Below are 15,068 nucleotides of genomic sequence, written 5' to 3'. Positions count from 1 at the left end.
GTGTTAGGAGTGAAACAACTGCTCTCACTCCCTTCCTGACCAGCCAATAGTGTTGCAGGAGCAAGACTGCCTCTTTCTCTCTCACTTCTGCTGTGTGCTTTGCGCATGCCTGAATAGCTGCCGGGCCAAGTGATTACAATAGATTTCAATGTTGGAGGGGCGCAGCTGAAGGCACTCTGTGTGTACATGGAAATACACAGCAGACACAAAAGAAGGGAGAAACACTATCGCTGCTGCAACTCTATTGGCCGCTCAGAATAGGAGCAAGAACGGTTGTCTCGCTCCTAACACATAACTTACTGCGGCTGGTCACATGCATCATAATGCGCTCAGGTGTGGGGGAAGCATGAATATGGAATATTTCACTATTTTCCTCACTTCAGCAGTGAACACTTGCGAACATGAACTATTCCACTATCCGTTTCCAGGGGACACAGTCTATAGGGTACATAAAACACTGCACAGTAATAATATATGCTCTGTTCATGCTTAAAGTTGTTACCACATTCATTCATCCTGTTGACTGAAACATCATAACTTTGATAATGTTCTTTTAATACATTTTTATGTATAGTATGTATTACACTGCTTTAGGCCCAGTTCACATTGGCAGTTAAAATGATCTGTTTAGCAGCTTGTACCAGATCGGATCCTATGTGAACCAATGGATCCGTTCACATTGCTAAATTCGAATGGATCCATTTGGTACGTTCTGCTAAACGGACCGCAAATTTAGGGAGGGAGCGATTTTTCTGGATCAATGGATGCGTCTCATTCATAGCGCGCTTACGGAATTGAGGGTCACGGATCAAAAACTGATACCCAATAAAAACTGATGCATTTCACGCATCAGTATATACATGGATCAGTTTTTGATCTGTCCATTGTGAACCAGTCTTAAGCTCAGTTATTGGATAAGATATACAGCAATCATTCTATGGTGAACAGAATGCACCATAAAACAAGATAGCTTTGGTGTTATTATGCCTTATGAGGAAGAGGAAAGGGTGATCAGCATGAAATTTAACCACTACAGGACGACTTCTCTTAGTAATGACAGCAGCAGTAGCTGCTGCAGCCTCTGTTCCCTCCTCATTTATTTCCACAAACACTTTGTGAAGTATGTGTGATACACAGAGGTAGCTTTCCTCCGATAATCCTGTCAAATAAGCCTTATCTGGGTTAAAAAGGTCAGTCATTCCCATCTTGCTCAAGCATGACTTCAGGTCATAGTTCTCTTCCAGACGAAGGCGTGGGAGCTCTACCTCTACCTCAGTTTTCTCCATCATGTCGGCGCTAGTCCACTTGTTCAACCTCTCATAGGTTAGTGCTTTTTTAAGCTGTTTGTGTTTGAAAATGTAAAATTAATATAGATGTAATAAAAAAGAAACATTTATGTATTGACACTTTTATAATTTGTAATGTACCGTGTATACTCGAGTATAAGCCGAGTTTTTAAGGCCAAAAAAGTGGCCCAAAAGTGGGGGTCTCGGCTTATACTCGAGTCAATAATAGGGCCTTTCCCCCCTCGAGTATACACCCACGGTAAAATAAATTTAAAAAAACATGCCCGTACACGTCCCCGTTCTCCCCGCCACGTGCAGAGTGTTGCTGAAACATATGGGCCATAATACTGCTTCTGCCGCCGCTGGATCACCATGATTAGCATACCTTTGAGGTGCCCTGTGAGTCCCTTAAAGTGGCCCCGTTGCGATATGCAGAGCGGCGGTACTTATTTTGTTTCCGTTCCGTGCCGCTGGGACTCCTCTGTTACTTGTCATTAGGAGCCTAATCTCTATAATCCCTGCAGATTCACCAGTCACCTCTAGAGGGCGCCATAACAATGAGATTCCCCAATGACAAGTAACGGAGGAGTCCCAGTGGCACGGAACGAAAAACAAAATGATTATTACCGCTCTGCATATCACAACGGGGCCACTCTGGGGGATGCACGGAACACATCAAAGGTATCCTAATCGTGCCGATCTATTGGCGGAAGCAGCAGTAACACGGCCCATATGTGTCAGCAACACTCTGCACGTGGCGGGTAGAGATGTCGCGAACGGTTCCAGGCGAACTTTGGGGGTTCGCGCTCGCCTGCATCAGGCGAACTTTTGAGAAAGTTCGATTCGCCCCATAATGCTCTATTGAGCAAAACTTTGACCCTCCATATCACTGTCAGCAGACACATTATTGCCAAACACACTGGTCTCACTGCTGTAAGCCCGCCCACCCTCCCTCCCTCCCTCCTTCAAGCAAGGTCCTTATACCATTTGACTCAGTTGTCTGCCTACACTAATTAGTTATGGGACAGCTGCTACAGAGATTTTAATTAGCCTCTTGTGGGTCTCCTCCCTCCTCCCTTCTACCCTTCTACCTATTCCCTCCTACCGGAGGGAGGAGGGTCTCATCTGCCAGGGAATTATCCTATTTCAAAAACCAGTATACATCATACCATGGCTGGGAATCGAACCCAGATCTCACTGTGTGGTGGGCAAGCACACTAACCACGGTACCACTACAGTAGTAACTGAAGCTGGCCTAAAATTTACCATTTATGCTCAATGCAATAGAAACATTAGGTTGCTTAAAGGGAACCTTAACTGAGAGTGATATGGATATTTCCTGTAAACAATACCAGTTGCCTGGCAGTCCAGCTGATCTTTGTGACTGCAATAGTGGCTGAATCACACCCTGAAACAAGCATGCAGCTAATCCAGTCTGACTTCAGTCAGAGCACCTGATCTGCATGCTTGTTCAGGGGCTGTGGCGAAAAGTATTAGAGACACAGGATCAGCAGGCGATTCAGGCAACTGGTATTATTTTAAAAGGAAAAATCCATATCCTTCTCCGTTTAGGTTCCCTTTAAGGATTTGTAGCATAAAAGCCAACTCGCATTGGCTGGGATTTGAACCTGGGTTTCACTGTGTGGTGGGCAAGCACACTAACCACTGTACCACTACAGTAGTAACTGAAGCTACTGTACCACTACAGTAGTAACTGATTGCGGTTTGCGAACTTTTTCGCGAACCAAACCTTTCGCGGAGGTTCGCGAACAGGGTTCGCGAACCTAAAATCGGAGGTTCGCGACATCTCTAGTGGCGGGGAGAACGGGGACGTAAACACGCAGAGGACACTGCAAAGGTTAGTGACCGGTATACTTTCCAATCTTGCGTGGGAAGGGGGAGGTGAAGAAGCTGCAGAGGAACTTGCTCGTACAGACTGGTGGTAACCTGCAAGCGACAGAAGCACCATGTTTTTATGTAATGACTTTCAGTGCTGGGGGTGAGGGTCGGGGGGGGGGGGTTATTATGTTTTGGAATATAACCAGAGGATTCCTTTTGACAGATGCTGCTGGGAACTTGAAAAGCAGTCATCTGAAAAGAACCTAACCGACTGCTTGAGTGACACATGTGGGGGGTGGCCATACATGATTAAAAGTAACCAGAAACTCCTTAAGCTATTGTGAAAGTATGGCAGCCTCAGATGACAGATGCCAAACAGATTGATGTCGATACATATTATTAGCCAACTAGGGATCTGAGTGACTTATTTCATAACCTGTTTAAGTTTGTGATTGGGAATACCGTAGCTGTATGTTTGGATCAATATGCTCTACACAGAACCTGTGATCAGTATAATACATCCATGTGTAATAATTTCAGACCCTCCCTGTGCAGTCCATTTTGTAAACACCATTACCAGCTTGTTTCTACCCAGTACCTGTCTTTATACCTACCTGCTGTCATCTACACATACTGCCCCATCTCCAAGTTATGCTTTCTTCTCCACCATAAGGCCACTACATTTTCTACTTTCGGCTTATACTCGAGCCATTCATTTTGCCCCCTGTTTTTCTAGGTAAATTTGGGGGGTCGGCTTATACTCGGGTCGGCTTATACTCGAGTATATACAGTAATGTTACACTCAAGATGTATTCTTAAACCTTGGAGAAGTTAAACAGAGTTTTTTTTTTACTCTACTCACTATTATAATTGTAGACCTGAACTGTCAAACACAGGAGAAGCAAATGCTCAGACAGCACATTGCTGTTTAAATTGGCCCACAGACAATAAGAAGGTGCAAATATTTACACCCGTGTCTGCAGATTAAAATTGCAGCTCCTATTGTGCAGGTGAGTTGTAGGGAGGGGGGCATAAGAGGGATACCTGCACGTGGTGACCCCTGCTGGTGACATAATCTATGATTATGTGCAACCGAGCTCTCTCCCTCCTGTCTATGGCCGGATTGTTTCAGCACTTGCTAGATTTGGTACTGCAGACACTTGTGTAAGTATTTGCACCTTCTTATTGGCTGACAGGCTATCTGCAGAACAATTTCAATGGCAAAGTGCTGTCTGGGAGTGAGCATTTGTTTGTCTTGTGTTTAGCATTTAATTGAGGGGCAGTTGTGGGTAATTCCTCTGGTGGTGTGAGCACTGGGATCCACCTGTACTGCTTCTTTGGTGTTGCTGGGTGGCACTCCCAGGTGGTGGCAGAGCCTGGGGCCCCTGCTTGTCATGTGCACCAGTGTTTGATATCTGAACTGGGTCAGATTTAGCACAGCGATAACTAAATGTGCCTATCGATGATACAATCTTTATTATACAATTTTACCAAATCTATGGATAGTTAAGGTAGTCCTTTAGATAACACAGAAGTAGTAAGATTGTACAATCAAGATTGTGTCATTAGTGGGCACCTTAATGGTAAGACTGCATTGTTTCCTGTGCCTGTTATGAAAAACAAATATGTTGAATGGTTACAGGTCCAAGTACAACCTGTGTTTTCTGGTTTGACAACTTTGACTGCATTTGTGAGTTTAGCCATGACCCCAGCTCAACCACTTGACCATACAACAACCATTACAGCAAAACTTGGCTTATAGCCAGGTGGATTAGTGCAGGGTATTGTCTGTGATGACAGTGGAAGTACACACTAGATGTCTACTATAGGAAGAAACACACAATGAAATTTGGAGTTCTACTGTAATCTAACTTATAAAAAATCCTGTAATTAACTAGGATCACCAATGGTGAAAGAGAGAGAGGTCAGGAATTCTTCTGAAATAAGACTTCTTTTAATTAGATGACAGTCAGCATAGGAATGGGTCTCAGACGCTTAAATGACTGGATGCTTAACACAAAGTTCCATATGGCTGAAAGCCATTATATACATCTCCAAAACACGTTCTAATCTTTGTAAAATCAAATTGCCATAAGCTTTAATGGAAAATAGAGGTGTTGTTTTGGAACACCCTATTCTCCAATTATGAGTAGATTGCTTTTGATGGTTTGTGGCAGATCGCTGTTTGGGCTGTGTGACAATCCAGCCCCGCGATCCCGTCGAGATCTGCTCCCGTTAGTGTACGCAGGATGTACGGGCGCAGACGGACAACGAAGACCGGTTGCGGGATCGTCAGAGGGAAGAAAGAAAAGGCGACAGAGCTTGCCAATCCCGTCTAATCTGCTCCCGTTAGCATACGCAGGAAGTACGGTGAACAGACTGATCATAAAGATTGGTCGCACAGCTGCCGACAATAGGTAATTGGACAAACATCCACCAATCCTGTATTACTAGGCCACTGTTGCCATGCAGGTTTCATGCACTAGAGACTGCTGGGGGCAAATTCACTGTGTGCGTAGTAAACGGTTAAGATTGGTTGGAGGTGCCCATACATGTACAATTCTGATTGTATGTACAAATCTGTAAACTAAAAAATATCATTTTCGCGTTGAAAATCGGGTAAATACACTGCCACCACTGCCTGATTGAGGAGCAGACAGTCTCCAACTAGGGCGAAGAGACCCCAACGCTATCATAATACGGTAGCCAGCCCAATCACGTTCAACATGCTTCAGTCACCGTTCGGGGAATAGTCACTTCCGACGGCTTAAAGACTGTGAGCAATGTGACGTTAAAGAAAGGTTACTGGGTCCCTATATGATGCAATCTCGAATTGTATTTACAATCGAGAAACAAAAGTTATTGATTTCGCACAATAAATCTGGTACTAGCTAATCCTAGAAGGAAGAAACGGTTATTTACAACCTAGCTAGCAAATCAACAATTATAAGCAAATCATAAAACAATGCGGTAGTATGACTGACTCTTCAGAGGGCAGATTCGTTATAGCAGCAATCAGATAACCAGAAAAGGCACAAGACTGAACGATAAAAATCGTTAGTTTATTTCTAAACTACATACACACAGCTTACTTTAGAACAGTTTGGTTTGATAGAGAGTAGAGATGAAAAGAAACAGAATGTCCGAATATACAGTTCAAATTCCGTTATTGGTAGTCCATGCGGCAGTCGCAAGTCTTTGGCGTAAAGTCCAAAATGGCGGTTGCCATGCGGCCAACAGGCCTTTGTTAGAAATAGTTCCAAGATGGAGGTTTTGGCCCGTGTCCTTGCGGGCTGCTAGGATGTTACTAGGCGTCAGATTAAAGGTAAAGGACTCAGAGCTTTCTGGGCTCTCTGTGGTTATAGCCCCCACTCCAGCAAGGAGGGGTTAGGGGGCATGGATCACACACCTCTTTGGAACAGGAGATCTGCCCGCCCCTCGCATGAACACAAAAATATATCTGAGTCATGATAGGTGTGCTAATATTCAAACCATACAGGTTATGTTAAATCTAATAACATTTTCAGGTCCGAATTTAACGATAACAATGATATCAAACTTGGGGGGTTTAGAGTGAATGGTGACCCCAAAATGCATATCTCTGCTTTGGCAGGGCTTACCTTTAATTTGGAAACATCCAATTGTGTGGTTTGTTCCGAATTTCATAATAAGCGGGTTCTAAAGGCCATTGCCTATTTGGAAAGTCATCTTTATGACAAAAGTTTGATTTCCTATTTGTGAGATCACAGAAAGGTCAGCTGGGAGATGGATTCTCTTTGATCCTTCAACTGAGGTAATCCTGAGAGAACCCCCTGCTGTGATCGGTTCCTACCAGTCTGGGGGAAGGGGCGGTTTATTAGCTTCTGTCCATCTAATCTCTGATGGATGAGCTATAACCTTTCCAGGGATGGCTTTCACACAGAGGTGAGAAGAGCTGTAATTAGAAGCTACCAAAGAGCCAGGGTTGGTTAGCAGCCAGAGAGTAAAGGTAGCCATACACTGGTAGATTTGCCATTAGATCGACCAACTGACAGATCCCTATCTGATCGAATCTGATCAGAGAGGGATTGTATGGCTGCCTTTACTGCAAACAGATTGTGAATCGATTTCAGCCTTGAAACCGATCACAATCTGTTGAGCTGCTCCCGCCGCCTGTGTCCCCCCCCTCCCGTATACATTACCTGAAGCTGGCTCCGGGTCCTCTTCTTCGCACTGCACCGCACCGCATCCCAGCGTACACTGTGTCACTCCGTGACCAGGAAGTTCAACTAGAGCGCCCTCTATTTGAACTTCCTGGTCACTGGAGTGACACAGGAAGTTAATGTACGCTGGGATGGAAGCAGGAACAGAGCGGTGCAGCGCGGAGAAGATGCCCAGGAGCCAGCGTCAGGTAATGTATACCTGTATCGGATCGGCCGCCGCTAGCGACACGCTCCCTACCCGCGGGCGATCGCCGGTAATTTCCCGCACGGCGCGATCGACGGACCGATCCGATTTCGGGAGGAAATCGGATCGGCGGGTGCGTTTAGCGCGAATGATTGGCATCAGATTCGATCCCAGTGATCGAATCTGCTGTTGAAACAGCGGAAAATCGGGCCAGTGTATGGCCAGCTTAAGAAAAAAAAAAGTGGATTTTAAACCAACAAATGTCAGTTTGGTTGGTTTGCGAAGAAACTGGCGTTCGTAACTCCATGACGCATTCGATATGTCATATCGACGGCGTCACATCTCCCCCTTCCAAAATTGGGGAAGGATCGGTTAGCAGGACCTTGACTGAAGCAATACCAACTTGCTACTTGGGCTCATTACAGCGGGAAAGCCCGGGTTCCACATGGCCTTGGGGGTTGCCCTTTTCATGTTGGTCAGTGGTTTAGCCAGGAGGCTACAGGGCTTAGCAAACGTCCTGTAGTATCCCGCTGTTCCCAGAGAGGCCTGTACCTCTGTCATGACAATCTGATCTGCGTCTGGTTCAACGGTCAGATTGTCAGCTGACAGCTGTCCTAGTACCAGGGACGAGTGATCGCGGTGTCGCCCCCATGTCGGGCGGAACACAGGGATGTCATCCGGGTACGTGACTGTACAACCGTGCTTGCACTTCAACAGGTCGTTCCAGGCCTGTTGGAAGGTGGCTGGGGCATTCCTCCTACCAAAAGACATCCGCATCGAGGCGTTTAAGTCCAAGGGCAGGGTGAATGTGGATTCCAGGCACACCTCAGACACGGTTGGAACCTGCCAGTATCCGAAGCTCCGATCCATGATCGTTAGGTAGTTGGCGGATGCCCGCCAATCCAACAGATCACCGGGAGGAGTCATGGGATACGCAACAGTTATTGGGATGTCGTCCGGCATCCTATAGGCCTCACAGAATCTGGTGGTCTGTAAGCTAGAGGATTTGCGGAGGACAGCCATCTGTAAAATCTCCTCATACTTCATCTTTACTTTTGCTTGCACCTCCGGAGAGGCGCTGTGGGGGACCTGCCATAAGGGCTTGAGAGTCCCCGGGTCCCTTCTGTAGACTGCTGTATCCTGCCCAGGGTTGCTGCGAAGATTTCACTGTGGGGGCGCAGTGCGCTTCAGCGAGGCCTTCTGGGAGTACGAGAGGGGGGGGTGACTTTCACATCATCCGCCAATCCTCGTGTGGGAGCTATCAAGCCTGACAGGGGACCTGTGTCTTCCTGCTCTAAGTGGCCGTACTCTTCTAGAACTAACTGCGTCCTGTCTGACTGGGCTTCTAACAGATCCTCATGGACCGTGCTTTCAACTGGGGTGTCAGTTACATGGGGAATGGGTGCACTGGAGTAGTTACCATTCTCCCTGTACACCTGTAGTGGAGCTTCCGCTGCTGGTGGCTTAGTGGACTGGCCACTAAGTACACGCAGGTTGGAGTCGCTCTGTAGTATCCTCACGGATGTGGGACTACAAATCTCAGCCAGCTGCCTAGTGCGATCTGAGGTCAGCTGCAGAAACCACACTCTCTGGGGTCAGAGCTGACAGGAATGCCTGCAGGCTCTGAGTTCAGGTTACCAACAGTACTGTGTGTTTCTGTCTGCACAGGTACACCACAATAAACATCACCTTTTGGGTAAATCAAAATCACATCAATATTGACATTGGTCTGGGGGTCAGAGATATCAGGGGAAGTCGAGACTTCTCCAGATAGTCCTGAGTCCAGACTACCGGTGACACTGAAAGCGTCAACCAGCGTACTCTCACAAGCATGCACAACATTATCAAAAGCATTTGCATAACATGACATGTCATTTTTAGCATGAGTGTCACCCGCCTGAAAGTCAGAATTGTCAGAGGGAATCCCTGCTGTCAGCTCTGAGTTCATGTGGCTGGCCATAGGGCATGTAATGGCCAAAGAATGTACAGCGTTTCTATCACAATTATCACTGACACACGCAATTTCATTAGTAATAACCGGTGCAGAAAGAGATAAAAAACAGTCAGTTGCTGGTACATATAAATCTGAGGGTACCTCCCGCCCAGCGGCGTTATGTACCGTAGCAACAGCAGGTACCGTAGCAACAGCAGGCTCCCTGTTTTCCCAAAGGCTGGTACAGTACCTGGTTGCCAGGGAGTCCTGCTGGGAACTCCTGCATATCAGCAGAGAATTCCAAAGGGCACACAAGCGTGCCTAGATCAGTGCCAAGCACAGGAGGAGAGGGAAACTCGGCAACAGCCCGCTCAGGAAAACCCACCTCCTATCCGGCCTTCTCGGGGGCCTGGGATAACAGGGTTGTGGTGGTTGGGCCTGACTCCAGTCAGGGTGAGGAGCTTTCGTGGGAGAATATCTTCCTCTGTGGCAAGGTCGGAACAGACCAAGGAAACATCTGCTTCTGGAGCACTGGAGCAAAAGATGATCTGGTCGTTCACTGGAGCACTGTGATGATTTCCGGAACCGTAGAGCATCTCTGACACGCTTACAGGCAGTGCAGAGGGTGATGCAGGTGACGGATCAGGGTTGCTAGCCATCTTCGGGCTAGGGACGGTCGTTCTCTCCCTCTTGGGACAGAAGAACTGTATGTGGCCGGTCACGCCACAAAGATTAATGGCAGGTGTGTCAGACTGGGATGCAGCAATAGCAGCAGCTGCAGGTTTCGGTGGCACAAAGCTCACCGGACCAGGAGGAGCGAATGCAGTAGGCTTACCTCCTTCCAAGTCTTGGGACAGTGTTCTGTGACTGTCCAGCACCAGGGTTCTCTGGCTGTCCGGTACAGGAACCTGATGGTATGCCCTCTCAGAGGTGCATACAGGAAAGTCTCGTTCCGTGCCCTCTTCCATGGCAGGGAGTTTTGCTGTGGGGGTCACGGTTAGAGGTTCGCATCTCTCCACCGAAACACATAGTGAGGAGTGCTGATTCGATTGGGTTAGCTGGGCCAACTCCAATTCACGCTGGAGCCGTAGCTCTTTGTCCTGGAGATCCCACTGGCGCAGTCGCTCTTGGCGCTCTGCTTCACGCTGGCGCTGCCGTTCTCAGAACTCCTGGTATGCGCAGATCCTCGCCGGTCAGGTTTGCCAACCACTCCGGGGGGTATCAGGACTGCAGGGAATAAAGGCATTAAGTGAGGTGGCGACAAGGATTCCATCTCTGGGGTAATGCCACCAGCTCAGCCTTGTTTGTGCCGTAAGCAGCAATGCCGTGCGATTTGCAGAGGGCTTGCAAGTCAGGAACAAACCAATTCTGGTAATCCTGAACTGAATCAGACATTCAGAAGAGAAGAGTACAAGAAAGAATAGGATATAGCAAAGAAAAAGTTAGGAACTGTAGACCAATCTATTCGCTATCAATGTGTACCGTTTTGTGCCCAGAACTTCGGTTCTGCAAAACAGGATACTTAGCGACCACTGTCTTATGATTCTGGTTGCAAAGACTGAGTTTGTCAGATCTTTGCGCTCTGATTTCCCAAAAGCTGGCTATGCCTGGTTTTGGGGTGTGCTATCACCACCACTGCCAACCAATGTGACAATCCAGCCCCGCGATCCCGTCGAGATCTGCTCCCGTTAGTGTACGCAGGATGTACGGGCGCAGACGGACAACGAAGACCGGTTGCTGGATCGTCAGAGGGAAGAAAGAAAAGGCGACAGAGCGTGCCAATCATGTCTAATCTGCTCCCGTTAGCATACGCAGGAAGTACGGTGAACAGACTGATCATAAAGATTGGTCGCACAGCTGCCGACAATATGTAATGGGACAAACATCCACCAATCCCGTATTACTAGGCCACTGTTGCCATGCAGGTCTCCTGCACTAGAGACTGCTGGGGCAAATTCACTGTGTGCGTAGTAAACGGTTAAGATTGGTTGGAGGTGCCCATACATGTACAATTCTGATTGTATGTACAATCTGTAAACTAAAAAGATATTGATTTCGCGCTGGAAATCGGGTAAATACACTGCCACCACTGCCTGATTGAGGAGCAGACAGTCTCCAACTAGGGCGAAGAGACCCCAACGCTATCATAATACGGTAGCCAGCCCAGTCATGTTCAACACGCTCCAGTCACCGTTCGGGGAATAGTCACTTCCAACGGCTTAAAGACTGTGAGCAATGTAACGTTAAAGAAAGGTTACTGGGTCCCTATATGATGCAATCTTGAATTGTATTTACAATCGAGAAACAAAAGTTATCGATTTCGCACAGGAAATCTGGTACTAGCTAATCCTAGAAGGAAGAAACGGTTATTTACAACCTAGCTAGCAAATCAACAATTATAAGCAAATCATAAAACAATGCGGTAGTATGACTGACTCTTCAGAGGGCAGATTCGTTATAGCAGCAATCAGATGACCAGAAAAGGCACAAGACTGAACGATAAAAATCGTTAGTTTATTTCTAAACTACATACACACAGCTTACTTTAGAACAGTTTGGTTTGATAGAGAGTAGAGATGAAAAGAAACAGAATGTCCGAATATACAGTTCAAATACCGTTATTGGTAGTCCATGCGGCAATTGCAAGTCTTTGGCGTAAAGTCCAAAATGGCGGTTGCCATGCGGCCAACAGGCCTTTGTTAGAAATAGTTCCAAGATGGAGGTTTTGGCCCGTGTCCTTGCGGGCTGCCAGGATGTTACTAGGCGTCAGATTAAAGGTAAAGGACTCAGAGCTTTCTGGGCTCTCTGTGGTTATAGCCCCCACTCCAGCAAGGAGGGGTTAGGGGGCGTGGATCACACACCTCTTTGGAACTGGAGATCTGCCCGCCCCTCGCATGAACACAAAAATATATCTAAGTCATGATAGGTGTGCTAATCTTCAAACCATACAGGTTATGTTAAATCCAATAACATTTTCAGGTCGATCCGAATTTAACGATAACAATGATATCAAACTTGGGTGGTTTAGAGTGAACGGTGACCCCAAAATGCATATCTCTGCTTTGGCAGGGCTTACCTTTAATTCGGAAACATCCAATTGTGTGGTTTGTTCCGAATTTCATAATAAGCGGGTTCTAAAGGCCATTGCCTATTTGGAAAGTGTGAGGATCCGCTCGGCTGCCTGCGCAGGCAGGCAGCTTTTTGACCACTGTTCAGGTCTGCATTCTGCAGGTCTCTGGAAGAGAGACCTTTTGTCAGTTTTGTAGCTTGCGGCTGAGGAATTTGCATACGTTTGTCATGCAGATTGCCTAGCCACATCCTTTGTAGGCTTGCTATATATATATATACCATGTGATATCACAGACCTGGGCTGGTCATAAGGGTTTGTCCTGTGAAACACTCCTGGAGTGTTAGCCTTGCTCATTGTTTAAAGATTAGCTTAGAGTCATTCCTGGGACTGCACTAGGCAGGTTCCCTAGTGCAGTTAGGATTGCATATCTGTTCTGTTTGTCTGTTGCGATTGTCCTGTCCCAGCGGTGGTCGACAGGAAGTCGTTCTGATCTTTGTTCTTGGAGTATAGCTGGAGCAGCGGTTGCTACCAGCTATCTCATCTGATCTGTCTTGCCTGGATCGCACTCGCCTTGCGCTAGTGCTGTGGATCCGTCTGATCTCCATTCTCTCTTGCTGTACTTGGATCGCACTTGCTCTGGCGGAAAGAGCAGTGGATCCAGCTCGCTCTGTTTCTATACTTGGATCGCACTCACTCTGGCGGAAAGAGCAGTGGATCGTATCTCTCACTTATTCCTGTTTTCGTGTATCTGTCTTGTCTGCTACGAACGCTTGCTGGAGGCTCGGTGAGGTAACCGTTAAGCAAGCGCTCGCGTCCTCTGTTTCATGTTTGTCTGTCGGTTGTTAGTTAGGCGTGCTTGTCTCTGTTGTGCTTATCACGCGGAGACCGCGCATAAACGCGTGCACTGTTGCGAATGAGTGCGGTGTTCGCGTTTAGTTAGCGTTTGTTATTTTCCTTATCTTCTCATTGTATGATTTGCTGTGCCTTTGCTACTCTCGTGCTCTGCCTTGCTGTAGCCTTGTGTCACCTCTGGCAATCGCCTCTCTCGCGATTGCGTTCTTACTTCATATCTGCTGTTGTATGTGCACCGCCGCGGGTTGGCGACTAGATTGGGACACATACATACATTCTGTCCCTGTGCTCATTCTCTTCCGCAAACGCTTCGCTTGCGATTGCGTTATCACTTGGTTTCATCTGTTGTGTGTCCACCGTCGCAGGTTGGCGGGCTAGATTGGTGGACATACATACATTCCTCATCTGTGCTTATTCGGTCTTGTGTCGCTGTTAGCAATCGCCATCTCTGGCGATTGCCTTCTCACTTTATCTTCATGGTTGTGTGTTCATCGTCGCAGGGTGGCGACTAGATTGGTGGACACACATACCCTCTGTCGCTTTGATCTCTCTTTCAGGGTTATCTTGCCCTGCGTTTCTTCCCTTCGTACAATTCCTGTCTGGCGTCTGTGGCAGGGCAGAGGAGCTGTTCCTCTGCACTCCACAGCTCCACCTGTCGACAGGAATTTCCCTCTACAGGTGCATTGCACCTTTTGCTGGGTTCCCTCAAATTATATGCTTGTGGAGGATTTCCGCAGTGTCAGCGCACGCCCTGTGCGCTGATCACGGAGAGAATTCCACAATCGTTACAGAAAGTCATCTTTATGACAAAAGATGGATTTCATATTTGTGAGATCACAGAAAGGTCAGCTGGGAGATGGATTCTCTTTGAACCTTCAGCTGAGGTAATCCTGAGAGAACCCCTTGCTGTGATCGGTTCCTACCAGTCTGGGGGAAGGGGCGGTTTATTAGCTTCTGTCCATCTAATCTCTGATGGATGAGCTATAACCTTTCCAGGGATGGCTTTCACACAGAGGTGAGAAGAGCTGTAATTAGAAGCTACCAAAGAGCCAGGGTTTGTTAGCAGCCAGAGAGTAAGAGAAAAAAAGTGGATTTTAAACCAACAATTGTCAGTTTGGTTGGTTTGCGAAGAAACTGGCGTTCGTAACTCCATGACGCATTCGATATGTCACATCGACGGCGTCAGCGGCTGTTCCTGGGCCTCTGAAAGGAAATTGCAGACAGCCACAGATAGACACTATTGGTGGTTCTCAAAATGCCATCCAAGGCTCCATTCAAGTGAATGGAGCAGTGGATCAGCACTCTGGGGTGGTTATATTAGGGGGCCAAAGCACTAATCCCAATGGTTGAAAATCATACATCACCCCCTTTATAAATATGAAACAGGTGAACAAAATGGAGATCTGTAATCAGTACATGTCCATGTGTGGCTGTTATTGCTGTTCTATACATTTTAAGTAATATGCTCATGAACACATTGGAATTCAATTATTATGATCTTACCCGTTCCAGTCCAGTAGAATTGTCTTTAATATCATCTGGCAATAGTATCACCATGCTTATCTCTTTGTCAGCATAAGGGAGTTCCAAAACCTTTGTCTCATGTTCTTCAATGTAAAACATGTTATATTTATTCCTCTGGAACATCATTGGCACCATTTTAGTTTTTTTCTAAATAAAAAGAAGGCTTTTGTAATAAATG

General features: G+C 46.9%; 1 protein-coding gene across 5 annotated transcripts in view; it reads right to left on the bottom strand.

Annotated features, from left to right (window-relative positions):
• Positions 1–331: 331 nt before the first annotated feature.
• LOC137518660 (leukocyte elastase inhibitor-like) overlaps positions 332–15,068 on the bottom strand; it is a 47,904-nt gene continuing 33,167 nt past the window's right edge. For all 5 annotated transcript variants that reach the window (XM_068236791.1, XM_068236794.1, XM_068236795.1 and 2 more), the window contains 2 exons: positions 14,870–15,037; positions 332–1,340 (listed from right to left, as the gene is read on the bottom strand). In XM_068236791.1, coding sequence (XP_068092892.1) covers positions 936–1,340; positions 14,870–15,037 — 573 coding nt within the window. In that variant the 3' untranslated portion in view covers positions 332–935. The remainder of the gene's footprint in view (positions 1,341–14,869; positions 15,038–15,068) is intronic.

The sequence above is a fragment of the Hyperolius riggenbachi genome, chromosome 5 (assembly GCF_040937935.1).
Source record: "Hyperolius riggenbachi isolate aHypRig1 chromosome 5, aHypRig1.pri, whole genome shotgun sequence".
Classification (NCBI taxonomy): domain Eukaryota; kingdom Metazoa; phylum Chordata; class Amphibia; order Anura; family Hyperoliidae; genus Hyperolius; species Hyperolius riggenbachi.
This window is presented reverse-complemented; position numbering and strand designations above follow the sequence as displayed.